The sequence below is a fragment of the Tachysurus vachellii genome, chromosome 26, assembly GCF_030014155.1.
Source record: "Tachysurus vachellii isolate PV-2020 chromosome 26, HZAU_Pvac_v1, whole genome shotgun sequence".
Classification (NCBI taxonomy): Eukaryota; Metazoa; Chordata; class Actinopteri; order Siluriformes; family Bagridae; genus Tachysurus; species Tachysurus vachellii.
This window is the reverse complement of record NC_083485.1, coordinates 14,804,755-14,830,875: the sequence shown is the minus strand read 5'-3', so window position 1 is coordinate 14,830,875 and position 26,121 is coordinate 14,804,755. Positions and strand designations below refer to the sequence as shown.

Below are 26,121 nucleotides of genomic sequence, written 5' to 3'. Positions count from 1 at the left end.
AAAAAACAAAAACAAATGCCTGTCTAAAACAAACGAGTTCAAAGTTTGAGCCTGAGGGACTGAAATATGGGAAATGTTAGATAGAGACAAATAATCGGCATTAAGGGAAATCAAATACAATTTGAAATTAAATAAAGGAAGGAAGACAGGAACACAGATCTGGCCAAAGAGTAAACTTTGGTATCCGGGTGCACAAACTTTTGCTCCTACCGAGAATGTCCTGTACGATGTTGAAAGCTGAGCGTAATTGATAATTTGCTCAGTTTACTAGGCCTCCATGTGACGGCAGATTTAATCTCACCGCTATAGCGCAGTCGCACATTTGCATGTCCAGGGGAAAGTAGAATTAGCGTGTTTCCCACACCGGTTATCCATCAAACATCTGAGAAAAGGGTTTACAAGGAGAAAACAAAAACAACGGTGTACCCACGCTCTCTCTCTCTCTCTCTCTCTCTCTCTCTCTCTCTCTCTCTCTCTCTTTCACTCACAGACATATTCGCATGCACTTACACACACAAACAAGTGGAGAAAACAGAACAGATGGTTTTGCAGATACAATGATCTAAAAGAGTTCCTGGAAACCCGTTTGACACAAGTGGAGCAAGTCTGCAATTCCCTAATGAAGCAAGATGATGAGAAGGAGCTTGACGTCGGTCTCGTCTTTCACTCTTTCCGTGCTGATGCTGCAATCTCGCACGCACACACACGTATACGTGACACTTACGACATGAGACCTGGTGCGTCCTGTTCTTTTCAGGCTCGTACGACCGCTCCAGAGTGAGCATTCGAGCATCATGCGTATGTACAAAACGTACAAAATGTATCGTATTCTAAGTAGGTTATGATTGGGCGTGTTAAAGGAACCTCATTAAAAAATTTGGGACTTCCTACAAAAATTGGACCAAAAAAATGGACTAATCCCACATCCCATTATTTTTATTTTTATTACTTAATATGACTTTTTTACTTTTACACACACACACACACACACACACACACACACACACACACATGTTTATATATTATATGCCAATTTCAGTAGATTTATTTTTCTGTCACTGGATCTGATTCCCATCTCAACAACACTCATTGGTTTAATATCCTCCCCTTAGATCATGCACTGACCAATCAGACAGCAGCTCCTGCCAGCTCTTCAGCTCTTTTTTTCTGCTTTGTACAAAGCACTTTATACAGCAGTGGGTGCAAAAGTTTACACACCCCACACCAATTCTTTTCTGCATGAATATATGAAAAGGTATTAATTATTTTGTAATACACACATCTATATGAGGTCTAAGAATACATCTGTGTCTCAAAATCAAAAGCAAATCATGTCTCGGTCTTAGACCTAATTATCTAAAGACGCTGTTATGGTGGACCTACAAGTCATTAATGACATTTACATTACATTTTTGTAACTTTTGAACTTATGATTGTGATTTAAATATAGGTTTTGCAATATTTGAGTACAATTAGGGAATATCTTTGCAACCTAACACACTATAAGTCTTGTTGCTGAAGTATATAGTGTCTGTTTGTGTATATGTGTGTGTGTGTGTGTGTGTTCGTGTATATGTGTGTGTTTGTGTTAGGGTTTTGCCTAGTTTGTGTATGGAGACTTAACTCAGGGAGCAGGGCTGGATGGTTGGAAGGGGGGGGGCTGAGTGTTTAAGACCACTGCTAACCACTTCCACATGCGGCTCCTCAGTGCACGTCAGAAAAAGTTGTTGAGGTGCCGCGCTATAACGATAATGGCTGCCGAGAACGCAGGGGCTCTTGGCAAAGGGGGTCGACTGGAATGCACACGTTCATTCATCCGCTCTCTCTCTCTCTTTCTCTCGCTCACTCTTTTTTCTCTCTCTGGTTGTTTTATCCAGACGTTTCTTGGGGCCAGACGGCGGGGACGAAACTGAGAAGCAGACTATACAGTAGCTCTGTCTTTTCTTACACACTGGAGAGACAATGTTTTTTTTCTCCCTCTCTGTCTCTATCTCTCTCTCTCGCTCCCTCTCGCTCTCTCGTTCTTTTCTCAGCCGTGCGCATACCTGGCTCTTGATGAGGTCATCGTCCCGGTGGATCTGCAGCACGTAGCCACTGTTGCATGTGACAGTGCATCGGGCGCCGTTGAAAAAGCCACTGCTACATCGCAGCTCTGCATTGCGGACCTTCGGCTCCTGGCAGTCGATGGCCTCGCAGGAGTAATGAACGCAACTGGAGGGAGATAGAAAGAATGAGAAAGAGAGAGAGAAAGAGAGAGAGAGATAAGGAAAAGAAAAGCGACACAGAGAGAGTGAGAGAGAGAAAGAGAGAGAGAGAGTGAGAAAGAGATAGGCTGTTGCACACAAACTGCACTACGTCATCCTCCAGACGGCCCGGAGGACTAACAGTGGAATACTACATGTCACATTCAACTCCAGCGAGACACACACACCGCGGTCAACCTGACATTAATCTTCATTACTTTGGCAACAAAGCCGCAGGGAGGGAGCTGCAGTATAAATAGAATGTGCTTGGCCCACTCTTTCCACTCTGGAGCTAAACAAATGAGACCTCACGAGCACCGCGATGGAAGCGGAGTCAAACACAGCGGAGTCGAGCACAGCGCCTAGACCGGGACCTGTGTCCGAGTAAGAGATTTGGGACACTACTGTAACTTGACATGCTTCGGTCAAGGAATCAACTAGAACTCTTGTCAAAAGGTGAAAATCGGATGTGTTCCATATCCGTCGCACACACACACGCAGACACACACACACATACACACACACAAGCAAGCAAACCACATTCACATTCACTTCTTCCCCACACAGACAAATAAAGTCCTTTTGAATCATTAACACATGCCTCGGCACTGATTAAATCAACATGGCTGAAAGTGAAACGGATGAAACAGCAGACAAACAAACGGCAGATACGGTTCTCTTTCTCAAATCGATGCACAGGCTTCTAAAACTCAAACGAATCTTTTGTTACTGACAAGATGTCATGTCTAATCGTTCGCAAAGATCTCCAGACATGACGGACGCGTGTGATGAGTGTTTTTTTTTACTTCTATGCCATTCAAATCTCATTCGCAGTGCTAACTGGACAAAGTTAGACAATCTGAAAGCTGAAAACGCAAAAGTGGGAGCAAACGGTGATCGCTGAAACGACTGAATCTGACATTCCGAGTTCAACTTCCAAAATCAAAGCACTGCTTTAGAAATAAACTATCTGTCCAAATGTATGTAGACAGGTGGGTGTCAGGTCAATATGTGGGTCTTTGCCTTAATATTGCAAAGACTGGAAAGTTGAAAGCTTACAGGATGTCCAATCTAATCCACAGGATGTCCAATTAAACAGGAGCCACGTCTGATTCTATCTGTTTAATTCTTTGATCTTGGCATTCAATAGACTCTGGTGTGGCTTCTGCTTGGTTGGAATGAAACCCTGCACCCACGCAGGCCCTTTCCAGTTAAGAGTGGACTCCCCTGGCCTAGAATGTCTTTCTCACAATTTCCCATCACTCTCACTCTCGCTCACTCTCACTCACTCATTTTCTACCGCTTATCCGAACTACCTCAAGCGTCATCGGGCATCAAGGCAGGATACACCCTGGGCGGAGTGCCAACCCATCGCAGGGCACACACACACTCTCATTCACTCACGCAATCACACACTACGGACAATTTTCCAGAGATGCCAATCAACCTAACATGCATGTCTTTGGACCGGGGGAGGAAACCGGAGTACCCGGAGGAAACCCCCGAGGCACGGGGAGAACATGCAAACTCCACACACACAAGGTGGAGGCGGGAATCGAACCCCCAACCCTGGAGGTGTGAGGCAAACGTGCTAACCACTAAGCCACCGTGCCCCCCTTTAGAAATTATGTTAAAGAAAAAAGAAAATTGTGACTTGACTCCAAAATCTAGCAGAATAGTGTCCATGGAAACACATATATGGATGTGAAGGTGTTCACAAACTTTTGGCCATATAGTGTGTATAAAGGTGACAGAGAACTGAAGAAAAAGACATTTACAGGATAATGAACATATTTTCCACATATCCCAGATTTTTAGGAAGCTGGGGTCAGAACACAGGGTCAGTCATGATACAGCACCCCTGGAGCTGTAGGGTTAAGGGCTTCGTTCAATGGCCCAACACTGGCAGCTTGGAGGTGCAGGGTCTTGAACTCGTGACCTTCTGATCAGTAACCCAGAGCCTTAACCGTTGAGCCTCCACTGGCCTCACTGAGGTGGTGTGATGAATCCAGGAGTCACTGTTACCACCCAGAAGTCAATGATTACCCATAAGAGCAAGTGTATTATACTTTATTCTCTTCTAACACAGCACTTTGTGTAGGAATACAAACATTTACTGTTAAAAAAAAAAGTCACTCGTTTTAGTTTTAATCATTTTTAGTCGTGGAACCTTTGCGAAACAAATTGGTTCTTGTTATAACATGGATATAACGTACCGCAGTAAACATTCCTTTAATAAATGTTCTTGTTTTCTATTTTGAAGCTAATAATAAAAAATATTGCAGATTGTCACTGTTAAGACTTCCAGCGAACCGAAAGAGTTCAAACCGAAGCTCGCGACCGTTTAACAATTGTCTTTTATGTAACCTCGTCCCAGATTTTGTAGTCCACCAAACGGTTTTGATGACTACAAGGTTTCACTTTACCCCTGCAACAGTAGTGATATACAGCGCCAATAAATCTCACACTGGGAGCCTTGCCAAGACTTTTTGTTTGAAATGTTTTTTCAGTCACCTACATCATACTACATAATGCGATGCGTTTGGACTGGAATGGAGGTCGAACACGAAGCGAACAAACAGACATTCGGACGCAGGTGTGCCAGTCAAAGTTCATCCATCTGTTCAGCAATAATTGATTATTTTATATATGAAAGTGGAAGAAGTCGGAACTCTGTCTAACAGCTGATCTGATCTCCCAACCGCAGAGCAGACGAGATTTGATTAGAAACATGATTGTCCAGTAAGAAATATGAACCTATGACGGAAAAAAGTGGTGGACCGTTCTTTTCGGTCTGGGGATTCAAAGAATTTTCTCCAGCTGTAACACTGGTTAAAAATTGCGATACTTGTTCCAGAAGGTGAAACCGGGATTGGGCTGATTCTAGCAACCAATAAACTGGCAGCTCGTTTGAAACCTCCACTGTTTATGCACTGAACGACATTTTGAGTGTTTAAACTTGCAACATCTTGAGCAATTTAAACTCATTATGTCTACTTACTCTCATACAGAAAACCTTCTCTGAAGCCTGGCACCCAAGCAAAGAGCAGCAGAGGAAAGAACAAAACACATTCCTCCAAAGCATCCAAATATGTGAGGGAGCGCCAAAGCTTTTGTTTGAAAGGCGTTGAGTGCCGAAAAAATGGGATAGAGCACACAAAAGCGGGCCATTATAATGACCCCCGTTGTTAACAACACTGGGAACAGGGGACTTGGTGTTTTGTAGAGGTAGAAGGATTACGGGAAATGCAGTACCGTTGGCAGCAAGTCCTCCATTGCCTCCAAGTACGACGCAAAAAAAAATACAGAGGCCAAAAAACCCAGAGCACAGGATCATAGATTACATTTGCGTTTGTGCAGCATTTGTGTTGTGTGTATTGTGTGTGTGTGCGAGTGCATTATAATCATGCCAATAAACCACTCTATAAAGCAAACCAAAAAGGAACTGACACAAATCACCATGTCAATATTAGAAGTGACCCTTTCCAGCATTTGCAAATTACTTCTGGTCTAAAATTTACGAGGCGGTATAGTACTCACCCCCGTTTAAGCTGAGCAAGATGGAACGCAATGTCTCCTTTAAAGGAACGAAAAACGGGCTCAAAATAAATCACTGCATCATCCCGTGAAGCAATGAAATTACGCTTAGGTGCAATCTTGACTTAGCCTTTACATCTCTATGAGTAATTGATATAAATAATATATATCGCCTTTCACTCTGAAGGCAAAAATGAAGACAGATGGATAGAGTCTTAGGATGTATGGCTTCTTATATGAAGCTTTGCGGGAATTCGTCTGCAAGGTTATGATATCAGGCATGTCATGCGTCCAAAAATTGGGCAAAATGGAAAAAAAATGCAAATGGGTGAAATCTAGTGCTTACTTTCCCGCAAGCCTACATGCTCTAAAGTGACATGTTCTGCAATCGTTCCAAGGTTCAGAAGGAATGCTCCATGAAAACAGACCTGCGATTATCAGCCCCTTCCCTAAACAAGCCAACAAGTATTCATGCCAAGTATTAAAACACTTCCAACCTGAGAAATACAACGAACACACACTCAATTCATACTGTGTGTCATGTGTTAATAGAATGGATGGTAAGATATCTGAGAAAAGGCTTCCAGGATGTTAACAGACACTTTAGGAGACCTCTTAACTCACCTTTGGCCCATGGGGTTATAGATCTCATTGCTCTGGCAGCTGCTGATGGTGATAGGGTCGAAAAACTGGAAGGAACGTAGACCCACACCAGAGATGGCCACCAATGGGCAGCGAAAGATCAGGAGGATAGCCTTGGTGTGGTAGAAAGCCATGCTGAGGTCATGACTCACGGGGATCACCAGCGGGTTGGTGCGGCAACTAAGTCGCCAGTTACCTGACGGCAAAGGGGGTGTTTGAGGTCAGAGCTACCGTCGTTAACAAATACAAAATTATGCAACAATTGATAAGACTTCTCTTGTATCCAATTTTTTTGTAAGGTACATATTAAAATGTTCCAGGTAAACTTTCTGAACTTTATCATGATCTTCTACCAACCTAAGTTGTGGATCTTGTCCTTGGTGTCCTCCAGCTGTACAGAGATGTTGCACTGCGTCTGAGGTTGCACCGAGTCAAAAATGGTCGTCCCGTCCGCCGCCAGGTGGATGATGACTGCCGTGGCTACCATCGGGTGTGAGAAAAACGCCTGGTAACGGACACGGTGCGGTGGTCGATTACTTTCCCATAGTTTAACAGTAATATTCTACTTATCCTATAACTATTCGCAAATGATTATTTCAAAGAATGACGTCTCAGACTAATTTCCCGCTCTTTGAAGTTGATGAATTTCATGCAGGGGAAATTTTACTTACAGCAGATATTAACAGTCGTAGTAGTTGCTATAGAAACAATAACATATTCTGTTCTAGAAACTAAATCAACCAATCAGAATCAAGAATTGAACACAATTTGACTAATGGGAAGATGTGTGGATGGGGGATGGTAACCTCACCTTCAGCCAGTATGGGCGGGAAACCAGGTACCAGGAAACCTGCTGGGCTTCACGACAAGGAAACCAGGCATACTGGGAAATGCCGTGAGACAAGTCATACACCTTGGACTGGCAGGTCTGTGTAAGAGAAAATCAGCAATGTAAAAATAAATCTGGGAAAATTAATCCAAGCCACTGGCTCAAGTCACTGAGAGCAATCCTGTGGCATGTGTGATCCTTTTCTTCAGTTCCCCGCAGTTTTAGTTTCACAACATTAGCTCCGACATTCAATTAGTTCCCATTTATTATTTGACTGTCATATTATCCTGTCCTAAAACATAGCAGTCTGTACACAAGCACCAGAGGCAACATGCAAGTGACTTGCAAGTCAACTGCTATCATGAATGTATTAAGTGTTAATAATATTGTACGAAACCCAAAAACTCACTCTCGCACATCCTAAACGCTCGTCTTCTTTTCTATTACCTCCAACCTCCCTTTTTTATGATTGACATTCCCTTTGGAATCACTTCAACCAGATGCAGGCTTGTAAGCTATAACTGCTTCCACACTTCTCTTGAACTGTCATATTGTTATTTTCCTCCTCCTTCCCATGAAATTATTTTGAAGTTGCATGCTAAAGAGCCAACCAGAAATCCTTGTAGCTCTGAGGGCAGACAAGGCCAGCCACATTAAAACAAAGTAATACGAGACGGTCCTGCTAGGACCACGGTGCTGTTTTGCTGATTGGTCTTGAATGTGAACAGGTGAGACGTGTCTGTGGTTTAAATAATCGGCTGAGCTGGTGTCTGAAGCTGGGTATTAGGTTTATTATGTTCGTTGCATTTGTAAGCTTTATGTTAGGATCTGTTTTATTATTTTTTTAATTCTTTTTTGTATTGCTGGATGGATCTATGGATGTATGGACGGATGGACGGATGAATGACAGTCATGGTTGAGTTCCAGACTAAAGCCCGGGCATCTTTTTTCCCCTAAATACACACATAGTCAAAAAAAACAAAAGAACAAGGACATTTTTTCCACTGTTTTGACTGTTTTCCACTGAACCCGATGAAATTTGATATTAGTCATATGAGCTCTAAACTTATCTGAGTAATCTGAGCACAAACATCCCAGATAAAATTCAGTCCTATCTGCCTTACAGTGTTGTTGTGAGGAGATGCTCCAAAAGAACTAAAGGTTGAGACAAGGTGGAAAGCCAGTCCCGGGCTGTCGGTTTTCCCCCCCGCTGATGGGTGGCGCCACTTTCGGCTTGCTATTCCTAGCCTGCGAGCATGCGAACACCTAACTGCTTTGGGTATAGAACCTTAATAAAGGTTTTCACACAAGCACCATCACCACCAACAGCACCTCCCCAAATTGCTCTTATATAATTGCAGAGTCTCTTACTGTACCTCCAAATGGAGTTGTCATTATTTTGATTTGGTTGTTAAGGAGAGTAAATAAATCCAGACCCCCACCCACCAGGTCTGGGAGGAAGCCTGTCCAGAAGCAGGGAGAAAAAGTCTCCCCATAGACAGCATTCCAGCCCTGTGACATCACTATTAAACCACAACACAGCAGCCAAAGCAAGGTCTAACACAAGCAACACACGGGGGAAAATAAACCAATAAAACAAATGATGTACAATAAATCATCAGAAACCACAAGTTGCAAGAATGCAATGGGCGGTAGTAAAGTAACGTAAAAAAAGAAAAAAAAAAAGATGGTGGAAGAAACAGCACACTTGCTGCGTGCTTGTGAAGGATTGTTCGTTTCAGTGAGGAACGGCTACCAAGATGTGCCAAGTGCAGTCAGGTTACACCGCTTGATCAGAACATGGAAGCAAAAGATTCATGAATTCCTGTCATGCAGCAAAGGCACATATTCATTCTGTACAAATATGCGAAATAAAAAAACATTGCTGACACAGAAAACTTGACACGTTTTCTAAAAAGTTGAAGACAGCTCAGTAGGCTTCGCCTTGCATAATGGAACCAGATTTTTTTTATTTCATGTCCCACATCCTTAGGCAATGATTCTCTCCATCGGATTGGTCAACAAACCCAAACCTTGGAAGAACATCTCTGGAGTATGGTGTGCATCCACCATGGACCACATGGATCTCGGCGAGACTGGATGTTTTGAAGTTAATTATAAGCAAATATCCTCCAGCGTTCACTCCTGAAAACAAAGTCGGCCTGGGACGGCTTGACAATGTGCTTCCAAGATGCAATTCAGACCAGCTGTGAAGTTTTAAGAAGGAGGGGTTTTTCATACACTCTCCTTTATCACACAATACAGAGCAGCACATGCAGGTTCTCCTGGTCTTCAAAATATTTTGTTCATAAATAAAGATGAAAGATCTTGGGAGTTGACCTTTAGGAGTATTTCTTCAACCATATGAATGTCGTCCCGGCTAACAAGGGCTTGGCAATATGACAATTAAAGACTGACACTGGGATCAATCGCATTTTTACATTTTTCCACATTTTGTGGTCATTACATTTAGATTTTTTTTTTTAATGATTAGATTAGCAAATTCTGCACTTAATCTTTTGTACAATTTAAAATGATTTTTAATTCTTTTTTCCTCTTTAGAATTTAGTGCTAAATATTGTTTTCCAGCTTAAATATTTTTAATAGACTATGTTTTTATCAATATTTTATCTATAGTAGGCTTATTTTTTCTCTATAACTTGTTATCCTTTATTCTCTATATTTGCCGTTTTTGACCAAAAAAGTTTCAATATTGTCCCTAATAAACTATTAACTAAATTATTGCCTGTTATCTAAATAAAACGTATGCAAAACCCTACGGTTTATGAAGAACCCTAACCCAAAACCCTAACCCAAAACCCTAACCCAAAACCCTAACCCTAAACCCAAAACCCTAACCCAAAACCCTAACCCTAAACCCTAACCTTAACCCAAAACCCTAACCCTAACCCCTAACCCTAACCCTAACCCTAAACCCTAACCCTTAGAATATACTGAGATACTTTATTCCACATTAACATGTTCAAAACCCTGTCCATTTAATTAGACAGAAAGCAAAATGACTAAATTTAAAATTAAGGAAAAAAGGGTGGTGGAAATCAAGGGACATCGATAAATTTCGGAGAGCTAGCGCTAAAACGAGGAGTTCATATGTAAAATGCATAAAGGTTGTCAGGTCTGTAATCTAAATCTCTATCTTATCCAAAGATGCACAAACACCTCATAGCAGAGAATAACTTACCGGGGGTTTTGGAGTTTTGTCCTTTTTAGGAATCGAAAATGAGTCAAACAGATAACAAATTACTTAAATTTTAAAATAAGAATTGGTATAGAACTTCCAGAGAAGCACAGCAGTTGGGGGTTCGAGCTAGGTCAGACACTGAGAGCGTACAGCTCGAGATCCTCAAGAGGAATCTTGTGCCTGATTTTCTGCTCTAAACTGCTAATTCAGGAACAGCTGCGAGAGCTGGCAGCAAAGCAGGCCATGGATTAAAGGAGAAAAAAGCACTTGCTTTCTGTTTACAACCTAAACAAATCACGAGCAGGTACCAAGGGTATTGGGGTCATCTACATCAGTTCCACCTTAACTCCATCTTGAAAACAAATATGCTGCAGGCAGCTCATGTTTACTTTCTTATGATCTATGACGTTTCAATTCAGGAAATAATAAACGATCTCATAAGCCTTCTGAAACGTGGCTACCTGCCTAATGCTCTCAAAATACAAGCTCACCCGAGGTTCTTTAGGGTCCTACAAATCCTGTGAATTTTTTTTTCTCCTTAACTGCACAAATATTCATCTCCTAGAGAGTGCACATTCTGGGTTTGTCTATACAAATCAGTTTATTTTCTCTGAATGTGCTGGATAAACTGTGATTTTTTTTTTCTCACGACAAACAGGAAAGGTTCTTGCCAGCTAGCGAAACATCTGTGAGACATTTGTGGGGAGACCTGTGTGAGGTTTGCTTTACCATCACGAAACAAGAAACCCTGCTTAGAGCCTTCCACGTGAGGTAATGCTCTTTCAAAACCTCAGAGCCAAACGTCCAGACACAAATCTCGGTTAACCGCTAAAGACTTCGAAAGACTAGCTGGAAACAACATTATGCAGAATAGAACCCAAAATTCATGCAGGTGCAGCTTCTCCAATAAGGTTTTTCTGAATAAATTTACCCAGAAAACCAGCGTTTTTACTCTAAAACATTACTAGATAATTTTTAATTTCTTAAATGTTACCTTTCTATTTTTCCATAAACTCTTCTGACTCCAGACCGTTAAGCCATCTTATTTTATTGAGTTGCATTAAGCTGATTACATATTAAAGAATTACCTTTAATAAACAAATTATTAGGGGGGCACGGTGGCTTAGTGGTTAGCACGTTCGCCTCACACCTCCAGGGTTGGGGTTCGATTCCCGCCTCCACCTTGTGTGTGTGGAGTTTGCATGTTCTCCCCGTGCCTTGGGGGTTTCCTCTGGGTACTCCGGTTTCCTCCCCCGGTCCAAAGACATGCATGGTAGGTTGATTGGCATCTCTGGAAAATTGTCCGTAGTGTGTGATTGCGTGAGTGAATGAGTGTGAGTGTGTGTGCCCTGCAATGGGTTGGCACTCCGTCCAGGGTGTATCCTGCCTTGATGCCCAATGACGCCTGAGATAGGCACAGGCTCCCCGTGACCCGAGGTAGTTCGGATAAGCGGTAGAAAATGAATGAATGAATGAAACAAATTATTAGTAAATCTAATAAATTACCAATACAAAAAAAACTAATCTAGTAAATTTTCTCCAGTTATTGTCAATGATAGAAATGAACTGTTCGTGGTTTTGCATACAGTATTCGTAAAACAGATGTCACTCACATTAATTATGTTAATTTTTCTATAGAATTTTAGCTAGAATTTTTCAAACATTTTCAGATGCATCCATAATATCTATAACGATGAACTATACACGTGTCCATTGTTAGCTACACATACTGGGGGATTTTATTTCTCCAAGCGTTTTCCATTTACTTTGAGCTTCACTTTTCAAGCAGGAAAATCAGCATAAAGAATTCTCATCTGAGGTGAGAGATAACTTTGGGACTTTCAGGGGTGTGAGTTAATACTGGAAAGTTCAGATTAACTACACAAATTTTAATCATTCAGAATTCCTGTCATTACTGGAAAAAAAAAGTGGTGTGATAAACTTTACCAGTATTCAAGTTTTCAAAACAGATCCCTTACACAAGGTGTGTAAATGTCTGAGGCAGGTCTGAGTTAGCAAAAAAGGAAACAAGACTGATGTCTAACTGGGCTAACTGTGCCATAACCCGTGGCTTCTCCTCGTCTGACAAGCCAAAGCCACGGCTGCCTTACGTGCCACTTTTGGGTGCATGAGCAAAATGTGCGGTCTGCCGATGGCTTCCCGAGAGCGTTCCATAAGCGAACCACCTCCACTTAACATAAATGACATTCTCCCTCAGCCCTTCCAGAGCTGCTGGCCATGCTCCCCTAAAATCTGATGTGTTAACAGCCAAGCGTGTAAATGGAGGTTGCCTTTTAGAGGCTGGGCTCTTATGGGAAAACCAGACGCTTTAATGATAATTGAAACAAGAGAAGATTTTGTGGTATGGCAAAGTCACCACTGTATTTTTCTCAGTTACTGAGTGTTTCTGCTATGATGTAGATTTTAGCTTTCGGTGTGCATGCAGACTAAGGAAGTGGGGCATTATCTCCAGCTGGAAAAGGAAACCTGCTGTGAGCTACATTTCTGGAAGTGGGGACAAGCAGGATTGCTGATCATTGTGTAAATTTCTAAACACTGTGCTCAGTGTTAATAGCTGGGCAAATTTATGCAGGGTTTCTGCAGGCTATCCTTCCAAAAAAGCATTAGCTACTGTTAATAGTTGATTGGCCACCATTAAATGGCAAGGTATGGCTCCTGATTAGTTGGAACAATAACCTGAAGGTATTTTGACTTAAGATTGGACAATAGATTTTAACCCTTTTAACTGGTTAGCTGATTCTTCTCACCAAATTTAGCATTTCCTACTGGAAATTAGTTCTCACTTTGACAATCCTCCACATTCTAGGTCACAGCACTTTAGTTAAAGTGGTGTGACTCCAGTGATCTCTGTTCATGCTAACATTGGTGAGAAATTAATAACTGGTTCATTAACTAGTTTGAGTCAGATCGTGTTGACAAAATGTCTGCTTACAGTATTAGTGTCTAGCAGGTCATTGAAACATTTTGAGCCTGTTTCGATGTTCAGGACCATCGTAGGCATTTTGAGTTGCGTCTATCCGATAAAAAAACTAATACTTAAAAACATAGCTTTCCAAATACCATCCAAGGCATTCACCATGTGAGGAAAATCTGCGTGAGGTTTTCAACATCTGCATTTGTTAAACCGATATGACATTTGCAGACAGACACTAAGGCAAGGTTAGAAAGTAGACTAAATAAAAGTCTTGTTTTGGATAAATATAATTATGTTTTCTTAAACTAGAAAAGTCAAAGTATATTATTGGCAGAAAAGCTCTGAAGTGACTCACAGCGACATCTGACAGTTTTTCATGACATCAATGTACCCGTGTGCCCCATACAGTATATCTCGTATGTATACAGACTTAGCATGTATCATAAAAGTTTAGCGTATATATTTTTGGCACAGTACCCGCAATATGCATTCTTCAATTACCGCTGAACACAGGCACTTTCTCTTTAAGTGTTCGGACCATGTACAGTAAAATACCTCAGCCAGTCTCTATTAACTCCAGCAAAGCAATCACACAGGCAGCCTTTGAAACACTTCAGCGAACTTCCGCACAAACACGAGACGGTCCAAAGCCACCAGAAACACAGAAGGCTGGCAAAACTGCTATACCACACACACTCAAACGCCCTCGAGAGCATAGCTGAAAACCATTATCGTAAAGTGACTTTGCAATGAAATGAGCTATTACTAATGTGACCTTTTAGCCAGTCGGCCATGCAAAAAACTCAGCGTGAGCTCCGTGTGCATGTAGCTGCATGGGGAGCAGTGCTCTCATGCCTGTCATTATTGTGCTGCATGGTTCCTGAGAATACTGAGTCTTGCATCAGTGCCCACTGTGGCATGGGGCTCTGGAGAGATAACCTATTGAAACCCTAGTGTTCTACTATGCTAACACATGCTTGTTGTTAACCTGAGTGCAGAACGAGATGCTGTCAAAATCCCCTCTAGGCCAACCTCAGCTAAAAGCAGCATCCCTATGGTACAGCTCTGTGAACAGGATGTTCTGTTCAAGCACTGAATACATATTGCTTAGGAAGGACTATGTGTCCTATTACAGCTCGGCCATGTTTGGGATGTGGGGCTACCTTAATTAACCCCACACCGCATGCACCGCCGGGCATGAGAAGAGAAAAGGAGAGTGATGAATCATTTTGATTATTTTGTGTCACTGGTAATTTTGGTACATAATTACATGAGCAGTGTAATGTAAAAATATCATTAACTCTCTCTAATGCGATCTTAGCTGCTGCACTTTGTCATGGCAGTGTCTGAAAAAAATGGAAATTGATAACAAGCAATCAGTCATGTGTAATCAATATCATATAGCTTTCACAGGATATGGTTTCTAATTACTTGGTTATCATTTATATAATCTTCAAAAAAAATTCCCAGTAAAATACTTATCAGTAAGAAAAAAAATGCATTTGCAATGATGTCATGAAGGCTTGTAAGAGTTGCTTTATTTTTCAAAAAGCCTTTAAATTCACCCAATGTTATATCCTTTGGCACTTCTTTCACATATGTATGCTTATCCAAAAAAATATATACATATATATGTAATAGTTGCTCTGATATCAGGATGGATACAATTGGTTTCCCAAAAATTCCCAAAAATTTGATCAGATCATTTATCTGGAACATGGTGGATCCAGCAAACACTGGCATCAGGGCACAATGCATTCACTCTTTCATACCTACTGGGAAATCTAGACTAGGTAGTCCATCAACTGGAATTTTTCTGGGAGGTTGGAGGAAATCAGAAGTCCCCAAGGAAACCCTGAGCAACATGGGAAATCATATCAAACTCCACTCATACAGAAACCCAAGCTCAAGTTTGAAATGCACGGAGCAAGCAATGCTACACCCTGTGCCACATACCTCATCACAGCTCCAGAATCCAGGTTCTGATCCTAAGCTCTGGTTACTGTGAAAATTCTCCCTCTTTCCACATGGGTTTTTACAGAGTTCTCTGTTTTGCTTCCACCTCCCAAAACATCACACCACATGATCTGTCTATATTAAATTGCACTTGGATGCAAATTATCATGTGGGATGCTCTACCATGGACATCCATCCATTGTATATTCCTGCCTTGAACCTAGAATTACCTGGATAGGTCCTGGATCCACCACTTTAAGGTGGATAAAATTGTAACTGATACAAACAATATAAGCCTTTCTATAGAGCCGGCACTTGTGTTGAACAGGTGACGGAAACCTGAAATGACTTGAACAAAAAATGAACCCAATTTTATTATGGTCTGAAAAAACAGGGGCAGATACATTAACCAGCGGATGGGATATCAGCTTTGGCGCTGGACAATGCTGGATTTGGCTGAAGCTCCAGCAATCCTGCTGTTCTGCATGGTGTCTGTCTGTATATTTTTATACCCAAGTACACGACTCACTCACCGCGTGGCCTGGGAATGTAACCAGGCAAGTAGGCTTCTCCAGCTCACAAGCACTGGCCGTGCAGAATTTTCTGGAAGCATTATGTACGAACATGCTGCCACATGCTGTTTTCTTGACCATGCTCCAGCCCAGATGCACTCCACCAAATGCTGACATACTGCAAAGTCGAAATTGGGATAAGTTGAGGATCCATTTCACTTCAAGGCGCAGGTCAAAACAACGAGCGTGTAAAAGTCGGTAAAGTGCTAGTGGGTTGCTGTAGATGAGCCAGGCCAAGAACATTTCTGCCCGGCCCACACAGATAGAAATTGCAGCACAGCAAAGACATCCTGTTCTTTCTACGAATGAGATACTCACACAGTCAGATGGTGGGGATTGTAACTAGTAGGTGGGTGGGTGGGTGTTCTCGCATATGGCTCTCACAACGATGAAAATCTGCTAGTTTGACCTAAAAGGCTGTGTGTTCTTCATGGTGGATAGCAGCCGTGGCTGCAGGCCTGTTGGCATCTTTGACAGAGACACAGTCCCTTCCCGCCTTACTCCATCTTCCACGGGTTCCTTTCAAGCATCCGGACTGATCCCTATCAACTAACTTCATTCCCTGTGGGAGAAGCTGGCCCAACACGACCTTTGAAGCAGCAGAGCCTGCACAGAATCTTCGGATTGTAGGGACATAACAAATGAAGAAAGACCACAATATCAACAAAACAACGACAAGCATGCATCTCAGCGCAGAGAAAATGGTGCAGGCACCTTGATCATCAACAGGCCCGGATAAAGCAAGGCAAGGCAGGGATGTGTTTACTGTTTGCAGCTACTTCTAAAGAGATACACCTCACGCACTGTCTGTTTCGAGACTGGATGGGATTATGAAGATGTATGCTAAAGATATGCCATTCCAAAACTAGATCACCGCCAGATCACGTACAAGACACTCAGAAGTAGATATGGAACTTTGCATTGATGATCCAAGATATCCATTTCTTATCAACCACAACTGTCTGTGTTTGGTTTGACTGATGAGGTTTTTATTGTAAATCTTTAATGTGAGTATGTCTGAATGATGTAGGAAAAAAGAGAAATCCCAAGAATACAATGACCTGACAAGCCCACTTAGTATAAAGGAAGACTCTGAGATAGAATTATCTGCACTCACTATTCGCCGTACTATAAACCACAATGGACCTTGCATGAAACAGCTGGTGAAAAAAGACGGAACAGAAGCAAGAGTCTGATTTTTCAGAAGCACTCTAAACGCCAAATTCTTTCAATTCATCCGTCAAGTGCTCACAGGCTTGACGTCCTCCATATGCACTCTATCATTCAGGTTCAAATGACCTCATCCGTCTCCTTTCTGTCTGACTTTGATCTTCTCCAACTAAAGTGACCCGGTCCGACCTTGGCTGTAACGCGGCCAGGTCACTGTGCACAAGGGTCTGCTTGACACAGAGGTTGGTGTGTTAATTCTGAAAGACAGGTTTAGGGTTTTCTGGATGTTAGAGATGTTATCTTCAGGCTTACAAGCAGGAAAGAGAATGCATCTTCCTGCCAAGCACAAGTTTTGCTAAAAGAATGTCCGTCACAGTAATGCCAGTGTCTGTGTCCCACAGTGGCAAAGGACTATGTATGTTCATATAAACTTTAACAGCGAGGAAAGGGTTGATGTAAATTTTATTTGAATCTATGGGGTTTAAATAAAGTAATCTGCTTCACATACACCTTGCACTCTTAACACAAGATTCTAGGGATTATCTTTTACATGTAATCAAATATCTTTTATGCAACCTGGTAAACTGACCCACCTATTTTACCTTTCATTCATTCATTCATTCATTCATTCATCTTCTACCACTTATCCGAACTACCTCGGGTCACGGGGAGCCTGTGCCTATCTCAGGCGTCATTGGGCATCAAGGCAGGATACACCCTGGACGGAGTGCCAACCCATCGCAGGGCACACACACACACACACACACACTCATACACTAGGGACAATTTTTCCAGAGATGCCAATCAACCTACCTTGCATGTCTTTGGACCGGGGGAGGAAACCGGAGTACCCAGAGGAAACCCCCGAGGCACGGGGAGAACATGCAAACTCCACACACACAAGGTGGAGGCGGGAATCGAACCCCGACCCTGGAGGTGTGAGGTGAACGTGCTAACCACTAAGCCACCGTGTCCCCCATATTTTTATCTTTCAATGGAAAATAATCTTGAATAATTTCATGAGCTCATTAACCTTTCTGTTAACCATGTTATTTAATGATCAAACAGGTTCTACCTTGGTGATCGCAGGGTATCCCGATGCCACCTCGGCTGGGCAGTAGAGCCTTTCCTCGTGGGACGTCTCAACCGTCGTGGCCCACTGATCCAGGAAACCGCTCGGGGTGTATAGACCACAGTCCCTTACACTTGCCTCCCGTTCAAAGTCCTCACAAACTCCATCTCCGTCATAGTAGTAGCACATGCTGGGTTCGCCTGTGAGAGACAGAATAGCATTACATTACAACTCTTTGTGACCAAATAACACAAAAGAGCCACACTGGTATAAAATGAGACCTAGATTCTGTGTGTGTTGATTAGTTTTCAGCAGCTCTATCTACAGCAATATACAGTAGAGACTTGTAGAATAAATGCCTTAGAAATGTGTTGTCATTGATTGTGAAGTTTTCTGTAAGGAGACATTTAATATTTAGGGAAGGAGTCTCCAGTGTTAGTACTTTGTAACAGGTTTTCAAGCATGAAAAGTCGTAAAAACAGAGGAGTTTAATCTTTAATCACAAATGTGAAGGCAGTAATTGTAAATGTTAATCTAGTTTTAAAAAAAAACAGTGATGTCTAGACTTTCTGTAAGTGAGGTAAAACCTCCTCATATTTAACTGACACTAACATTGCGACTGCCTTCTGTTTTCATTCTCCGCACTACAACAGGAGGAAAGTCTATAACACGAGTCTGAACCCAGCGACACGGGAAAAAAGCGACAAGGAAGCATTACTGCCAAAGATTATCAGTAGGAGAATTTTTTTTAAAAAACAAGGCTTTTCTGGTGTCATCCCTTGTGTCTTTTTTTTACCTTTCCTCTCCTCTCTCTAGGAGAACGGGAGAAAGGGAAGAGCAAACAGACGTGTCCTTACTGCCAGGTCAGAGCAGATTGGTTTTGGACGACAAAAAAATGAGATGAATTTTGTAAAAGAAAGAAGCGTCCTGCTGCTATGGCCAAGGTGCGGAAAAACGGATTTGCGAGAGTAATGGGATATGATGAATTTATCAGATTAGGGAACTATCATATTTATTTATTTTTTTAGGAGGTGGGGGAAGGGGCAAGATGTACAGACAGGGTAAGAATATGAACGAGAGAAAAAGAAGAGAGAGAGAGAGAGAGATGTCTTTTCCAGACACTGCCTCCTTATCCATCTCTTGGTCTGCTGTTTCTTATTCTTCTGTTCCTCCTATTCCAGTTTCTCCACCACTCACGTTCATATTCTCTCCATCCTTTCCCTCTCAATCAATCTCTCTCCATTGTGTCCTCCCTCCGTTGCGTCCTTCTCATCTGGCACTCCCTTCTTCTTCGTCCTGGTCTTTCTATCCCTCTCTTTCTTTCAAACCCCCCCAACTTCCCAGAGTCAGGGGTTCCAGTAAGGGGGACAGAGAAGTGCTGTGCCAAGTTGGCCTCTACGCAAATTCCAATGCTCCCCTCAGCCTAGCTCTGCCGATGTTGAAACGTGGGGCTGCCGAAGGGGGCACACACTCTCAAACACACTCTAAAACACACTCTCACACGACACTTTTTGCAGTTAGAAAGAAAACACACACGGTGTCATAAGTGCAATGCTTCACTAGCTACATGATTCACCTTCTTCTTGTAGTGTCAGTGTAATCTTGTGCATGCTAAGCTTTGTCATTGCTAGCTTGCAAGCAAGCATAGCTATTTGTTTTAATTTCACAATAAGTGCATGTCTAGAGTCTTTACTACAAAATATAATAATGTATAGCTAGCTTGATACTTCAGAAAGCTACAGCTGAGGTAATGTTTATGTTAGATAAGATAGTTAAGGTATCACTAGGCTAACTACTAATATCTTTAGTCCAGGCCAGTTCTACAAGAAAATACTGGAAAGTGATTTAAGCCAGGCTAGACATAGAGGTTTGGTTTGCTGTGGTTTGTTGAAGGATATCTATCTTGATATCCACTACCTACTTTTTAGTTTTTTAGTTAAAGTTTCCACAGCAGTCTATGACTTTAGTTTGTTTTTACTGTGAGTAGTTTGTTAACAGGCAATGCTACTGTAGGGGCTTCATTTTCAGTAAAATCTTAATATGTAGTGTTAAAGTAATGTTAACCTAATAGTTAACCCACCCAGTTGTCTATTCATACTGACTGCTAATTTTGCTATAGAAGGGCAATACATGGCACAATCTCCTAGGGTTAAGCTAGCTAGTTTAAGCTAATGCTGGCAAATTATTATATGTCTTTTGGTTTAGCTGTAATCCACTTGTCGGCTAGAGGATTTGTTTTAAATCACAGTAGTTTTCTAGCTTTGCCTGATGTCGAGTTTACTTTAGTTAAGCTAACAAGTTAGATGTCTATTCATAATGCAACCTAGGTAAGGTAGAGCTGAAAAAAGTTATATAAATAATTAAACCAGTGTATATATGATTTGTTCATTTAGTTTGATTCTGTATGATTGGTGCTAACATGGGTAAGTTAGCTAGTTTAGCTATGGATAGTTTTAATTATTGGTGTACAGTATTGCTAGCTAGCTGTATCTGATAGTTAAGCTCGCTTACATGATGTTGCTAACGTCAAAATTTCAAGTAGATAGTCAAGTTTTGCTTAATATATTGCTAAAATCTAGTCAGGCAGGCAGAGAGAGAGAGAGAGTCTGACGGGCAGACAGACAGACGGGCAGATGGTCTCTTCAGTTTCCATGTAAAATCTACAAACAATTCAAGCCGCTACACAGATGTGAGTTCTTCCTGTGAAAGTATGCAGGCAGAGGAAAATAGCAGGTACCGTGATAGCTGTATGAGAACAGATCAAGTGAACTCCACTAAATCTAAATAAAGGTGACATCTGGCTGGTGACAGAAGGTCAGGTCCGCTTTAGATATTTGCCAGTGTTTCTAAAGTCCACACTTGCTTGAATCAGAATCCCTGAGGCAAACAGTTCCAAATCTGCCCATGCCTATGATCACATGTAACATGACTCTTTACATGTGCCGTTTTGACGAAACATGTTAATTTCATGTTCACAAGCACGTTGCACATAACTTCCATATGTGTGGAGCTGCAGACTTGATGTGACACAGGTTTCGGGTTTCGGCCAAAACCAAAGAGCAGCGGAAAAGCTTCTTTATGCATAAAGCAAAGACACAGACAAGGTGCCAAAGCATCCGTTCTGAATTTGTTGGCCTGCTCTTTTAAAAAAAAATGTCTTCCAGACATGATGGGGATGTCACATTGCTTGAAAATTCTTGGGGGAAAGGAAAAGAAGTGTGTGTATAGACAAGTCTAGCAGCATATGTGTGAAGGAGATTCTTACACATTTTGCATTATGCATGATTACAATCAGGTTCAGAAGCGTATAACACAAGAGTCACACTAGCAAGTGACAAATCACGTCTGTGGCTTTTACACCCGTGTAGTGAGTTTTAACGATTGTATGTGTGGCTTTTCCAGGATTTATTTTTTTAAACAGTAGTAGCTACAGTATATATATACAGATACTGTACTGTATATATACAGTAACTTTTAAAGACAATTAAATAATGTGATAAAATCTGTGTGTTACACGTTAATGCTTGGCTTTGTGCTAGTTTTGTTAACAGGCTAGTTACATTAGCCATACACTCAATTATCTCTGTAGCACGTTCTTCCAAGCTGTATTTGTCTTTGTAACCTCTCTATACACATTACTGATAGGTCATATATGACATTTCTTTAAGCTAAATGGGAACTAAGTGCAGGTAGGTACTAAATTTGTGAGCAGGGAACTTTAAAAATGTTGGACCAAAAGCACAATAGGATTATATAGAGGATTTTGTAAAATTGTAACTCAAATTACATTGAATAAGTCTGAACCTCAGTGATTTTTAGATTCCTGGATATTGTGGTCTGTTTCTCCATTTTCTCCAGCATTCTGCCAAAAAATTTGATATTTTCATATTTTTACAAAAACAACCCCAAAGTGTGTGAAATATCTTTAGTCATATTGTCTGTTATTGATATTATATTATATCTATATTATATGTCTCCTAGGGGGGCACGGTGGCTTAGTGGTTAGCACGTTTGCCTCACACCTCCAGATTTGGGGGTTCGATTCCCGCCTCCTCCTTGTGTGTGTGGAGTTTGCATGTTCTCCCCGTGCCTCGGGGGTTTCCTTCGGGTACTACCGGGTACTCCGGGTACCCCGTGCCTCGGGGGTTTCCTCCGGGTACCGGTTTCCTCAATCGGTCCAAAGACATGCATGGTAGGTTGATTGGCATCTCTGGAAAATTGTCCATAGTGTGTGATTGCGTGAGTGAATGAGAGTGTGTGTGTGTGCCCTGCGATGGGTTGGCACTCCGTCCAGGGTGTATCCTGCCTTGATGCCCGATGATGCCTGAGATAGGCACAGGCTCCCCGTGACCCGAGGTAGTTCGGATAAGGGGTAGAAGATGAGTGAGTGAGTGAGTATATGTCTCCTGAAAGCATGTTTACCCACGAGTAGCTCAAATATGCAGTGACAACACAACAGCTCTTCTTTCAGAGTGATGATTTCAGCAAATCATTGTTTGTGAATTAGCACCTGGAAGCTAAGATCATAGAGGTTAGTGCTCTCCTCTGAGCATGTTAATCTTCTCTGTGAGGTGACATGAGGAAAGACCTCACTCCTCAGGACTAGTGGGTTGAACTATTGAGATAGATTCCATTAGTTTTTTTTTCACTCACCTACGCAGTTGAAGAACGGCTCTTTCCTACACCGACTCGAACAGCCGTCCCCATTTACGCTGTTCTTATCATCACACTGCTCTCCTTGGGAACTGGGGGTCCAAAAGAAAATAGGAATCAATACAAAGCAGCAGGCATGTGATCATCATTAAGGTTTGGATGGACGGACTGCTTGATGGTAATGATGAAACTGAAGATCTGTTGCATAAACACACCTTTGGATGATCCCATCTCCACAGTATGGCGCTCCAAGATGGTGCAATAGAGGAGGAGACGGTTCGCTGTCTCCCCATCTGGAGATTGTCTGAACCTGGTAGGTGTACATCACGCCATACACCACGTCCCTAAACACCAAAAAAAAAAAAAAAGGTGGAGTTAACTTAAATTCAGACAAAAACAATGGTGGAGTGCTTACTCCAGAGCAAAGCAAAGTACTGATAACATTCATGAACCAATCATTAACACGTAGTAGCTAAGAAAAAGAGACACATGTTTATTCCGACTCTGCTAGTACTGATACAAATTTTCTTATGCCTCGTGTGATCTTAATGAAGATTTTTCAACACAAACTTTTATTTCCTGGCTGCGGTTCTGGTTGGATCAAGTGCCTTCTTAACCACCTTAAAAATTCATGACCCCAAAATCCCATTACAGGCCTGAAGTAAACGAGCCTGTAATTCTTTAATCCTAGGTCAGCTTTGTTGTAAACCATCATAATTTGATTCCACTTTCGCAAGCCATCACTCGTGGGTTCCAACCAGGCATTACAATTAGCGTGCATATGGATTTCGACTTCGGGCCTCTCCAAGCTCATCTGCATTTAGTTATGCTTGCTGATACGAAATGCAAGCTTTGGAGGGAGTGAATGGAATCGATCCAAGAGCTGCACTTAAAACAGATCTCGGGCTCTGTAGACTTAAACGACTGAAAAGCGAAATGAGGCAATGACATCCTCCTTTGGACTCAGTCACCTTCCTCAGCGCCCGCTCTCAGCCGATATCCAAACGAATCGGAGTTCACCCGGCCAATGAGTTTATTACTCCTCTACATTTGGGAAGACGTTATCAGTACATTAAGTCTAGTTCAAGTCTGAGTATCTCTTCTAGTGCCATCAGTGCCTTTTGCTAATGTCTAGATGTCTAGACGTGTACTTTATTTCTTAAGCTACCTACATAGAGTTGCCAGATATTTTTTTTTTAGGTATTAACTATTATAGCACGTATAACAAATCATTTTTGGCCCTTATACGGCCTTTATATGCTCGTAAAATAAATGAATAAACCCTCTGATTTAGCATACGTTTACTTTTCAGTTATGTATTCTAATACAGACTACAAAGCATTATGTAAAAGATAAAACATCTGGAACATTTTACGGCAAAATGTGACTATTTGAATGAATAAAGTGAATAATAAAGCACTTTATTAAGCAATAAAATAACTGACAGTCTCTATTGCCTATTTGAACAAGTCTTTTAAGGAACAAAAAAAAAAAGATTTCAGCTGCCAAAGGCTAAGATTTAGCACATTGATTAAATCTGCTATGCCAGGGGGGTGTCAACTAGCAGTGAGTTCGGGTTGCAGACCCAGCAATGAAATTCAGCGGATCAAAAACGAAAGCCGATCGATGGTTAAAACGCCGGCGGTATTTCATCGACCTCGGGTTTTTAAAACATCCATGACATGCATTTATGCAAACGATGTTAATTATTTTAATTAAGGAAGCTCAGTGGCACTCAGAGACTTTCCTACATTTGATTTCAGTTCAGTCTGATTAGTGAAGTGATGAACACAGAATGTTTAAAGAAGAATGGAGTGAAAAACTCTAATCAGGCGTCTCATCTGTTCTGAGAGTGTGGTGTTAGTCAAAAGTGGCACAGCAACACAAAACCTATTTCTAACCATGAACTAATCAATAATGGTTAATTATTCCAGTATGTTAATTAAGGAATTTTATATAAATGGACCTAGTAAATATCTTTATTCCTCTAGTTCCTCTAATCTATTAATTAGATGGCAGAATAAAACAATAAATGTTGCCTAGTCACTTCTTCATCTTCCTCGATATATATTATGGCACATACAGTACGTCCGGAACGAGTTATCCGACATGACATGTCCGACCCACATGGCCTGAACCAGGCATCGCACCTATAGACGGTTTCCTCTGCTCCCTTTAGCTGTGCCACATTGAAACTGATACTGCACTGAGAAGCGAACAAAGTGGGCAGCTTATTTTTGATGTTGGTGCGAGTAAGCACGTCTCTTTCAGTGTTCCACTGCATTCACTCAGACACAAACAAATAGCTGGCGTGCAGTCATGGCCCGGGTTTCCACAAAACAGTAACTCAATAAACACCACGTGGGCCAAAAAACGAGACACGCACCGGGAGAGAAAACATCCAGTCCGCACAGCTGAACGTCAGTTGTTTGTGTGTGTTTCAATAGTCTGCGAGACTGGACTTGCAAACAAGTGAAAGGAAAGCTACAGGTAAACAATTCTGAAGGCCAGAGAGAGAGAGAGAGAGAGAGAGAGAGAGAAAGAGAACGAGAAACAGAGAGAGAGTGTGAGTGGATGTGGCGAGAAGAAATATTGACAGAGGCACATGCTGGGATTGAATAGCAGGTCATATACGGACCATCGAGTAGTATTAATTTCTGAACAGATCCTCCTCCACACACACATATGCACAAACAAATGCATGCATGCCAACCATCCACAAAAATACAAACAGACAGAAGGCTTTCTCCAACATCAACTCCGTAGGCCTTTCAGTCCACACATCTATAAAACAACACGTTCGTTCGGCCGCACGCACACACATCAGCTAGTAAGAAAAGAATGAATGAGAGAAGGGAAGGAGAAAAAAAAAAACATACAAAGGCCTCATTATTTGCACTTGCGTTGGCCAGTTTCCCCAGAGGGAACACAAGCCCTTCTCTCTGCTGATTAACAAAAACGGCGAGGCCAAATTAGTGGAGCGCTCGGGCACGGCGGCTGCTGTTGCAAACACGGGAGGTTCAGGCGAGGCCAAGATTTATAAGGTGCCTGCTCTAATGGGCAGGGAAGCAGTTACTTTTAATAAGAGGCTAAACAAATCATTCAAATTAGCACTTGAGATGAATGGTGAGGGCTGGAGTTTTATGCGGCTGTTTGCGTTTGTGCTCGAGCCAAATGTGAGGCTGAGGAGCGAAAATCACTAAAGCGCATACCAGTGAAAGTCCCATAAAATCAACCAAGAATGAACAAAAAAATGAGAATTCACAAGACATTCTCATGCAAGTACACACACAACTATATATATATATAT

The 26,121-nt window shown here is 41.8% G+C and overlaps 1 protein-coding gene across 2 annotated transcripts in view; it reads right to left on the bottom strand.

The window, feature by feature from the left end:
- The window catches only part of pappaa (pregnancy-associated plasma protein A, pappalysin 1a), an 88,840-nt gene that overhangs the window by 28,534 nt on the left and 34,185 nt on the right, over positions 1 to 26,121 (bottom strand). For both annotated transcript variants that reach the window (XM_060863351.1, XM_060863352.1), the window contains exons 9-15: positions 23,027 to 23,155; positions 22,812 to 22,903; positions 18,162 to 18,358; positions 7,234 to 7,350; positions 6,780 to 6,927; positions 6,405 to 6,618; positions 2,046 to 2,211 (exon numbers count right to left, since the gene is read on the bottom strand). In XM_060863351.1, coding sequence (XP_060719334.1) covers positions 2,046 to 2,211; positions 6,405 to 6,618; positions 6,780 to 6,927; positions 7,234 to 7,350; positions 18,162 to 18,358; positions 22,812 to 22,903; positions 23,027 to 23,155 — 1,063 coding nt within the window. The remainder of the gene's footprint in view (positions 1 to 2,045; positions 2,212 to 6,404; positions 6,619 to 6,779; positions 6,928 to 7,233; positions 7,351 to 18,161; positions 18,359 to 22,811; positions 22,904 to 23,026; positions 23,156 to 26,121) is intronic.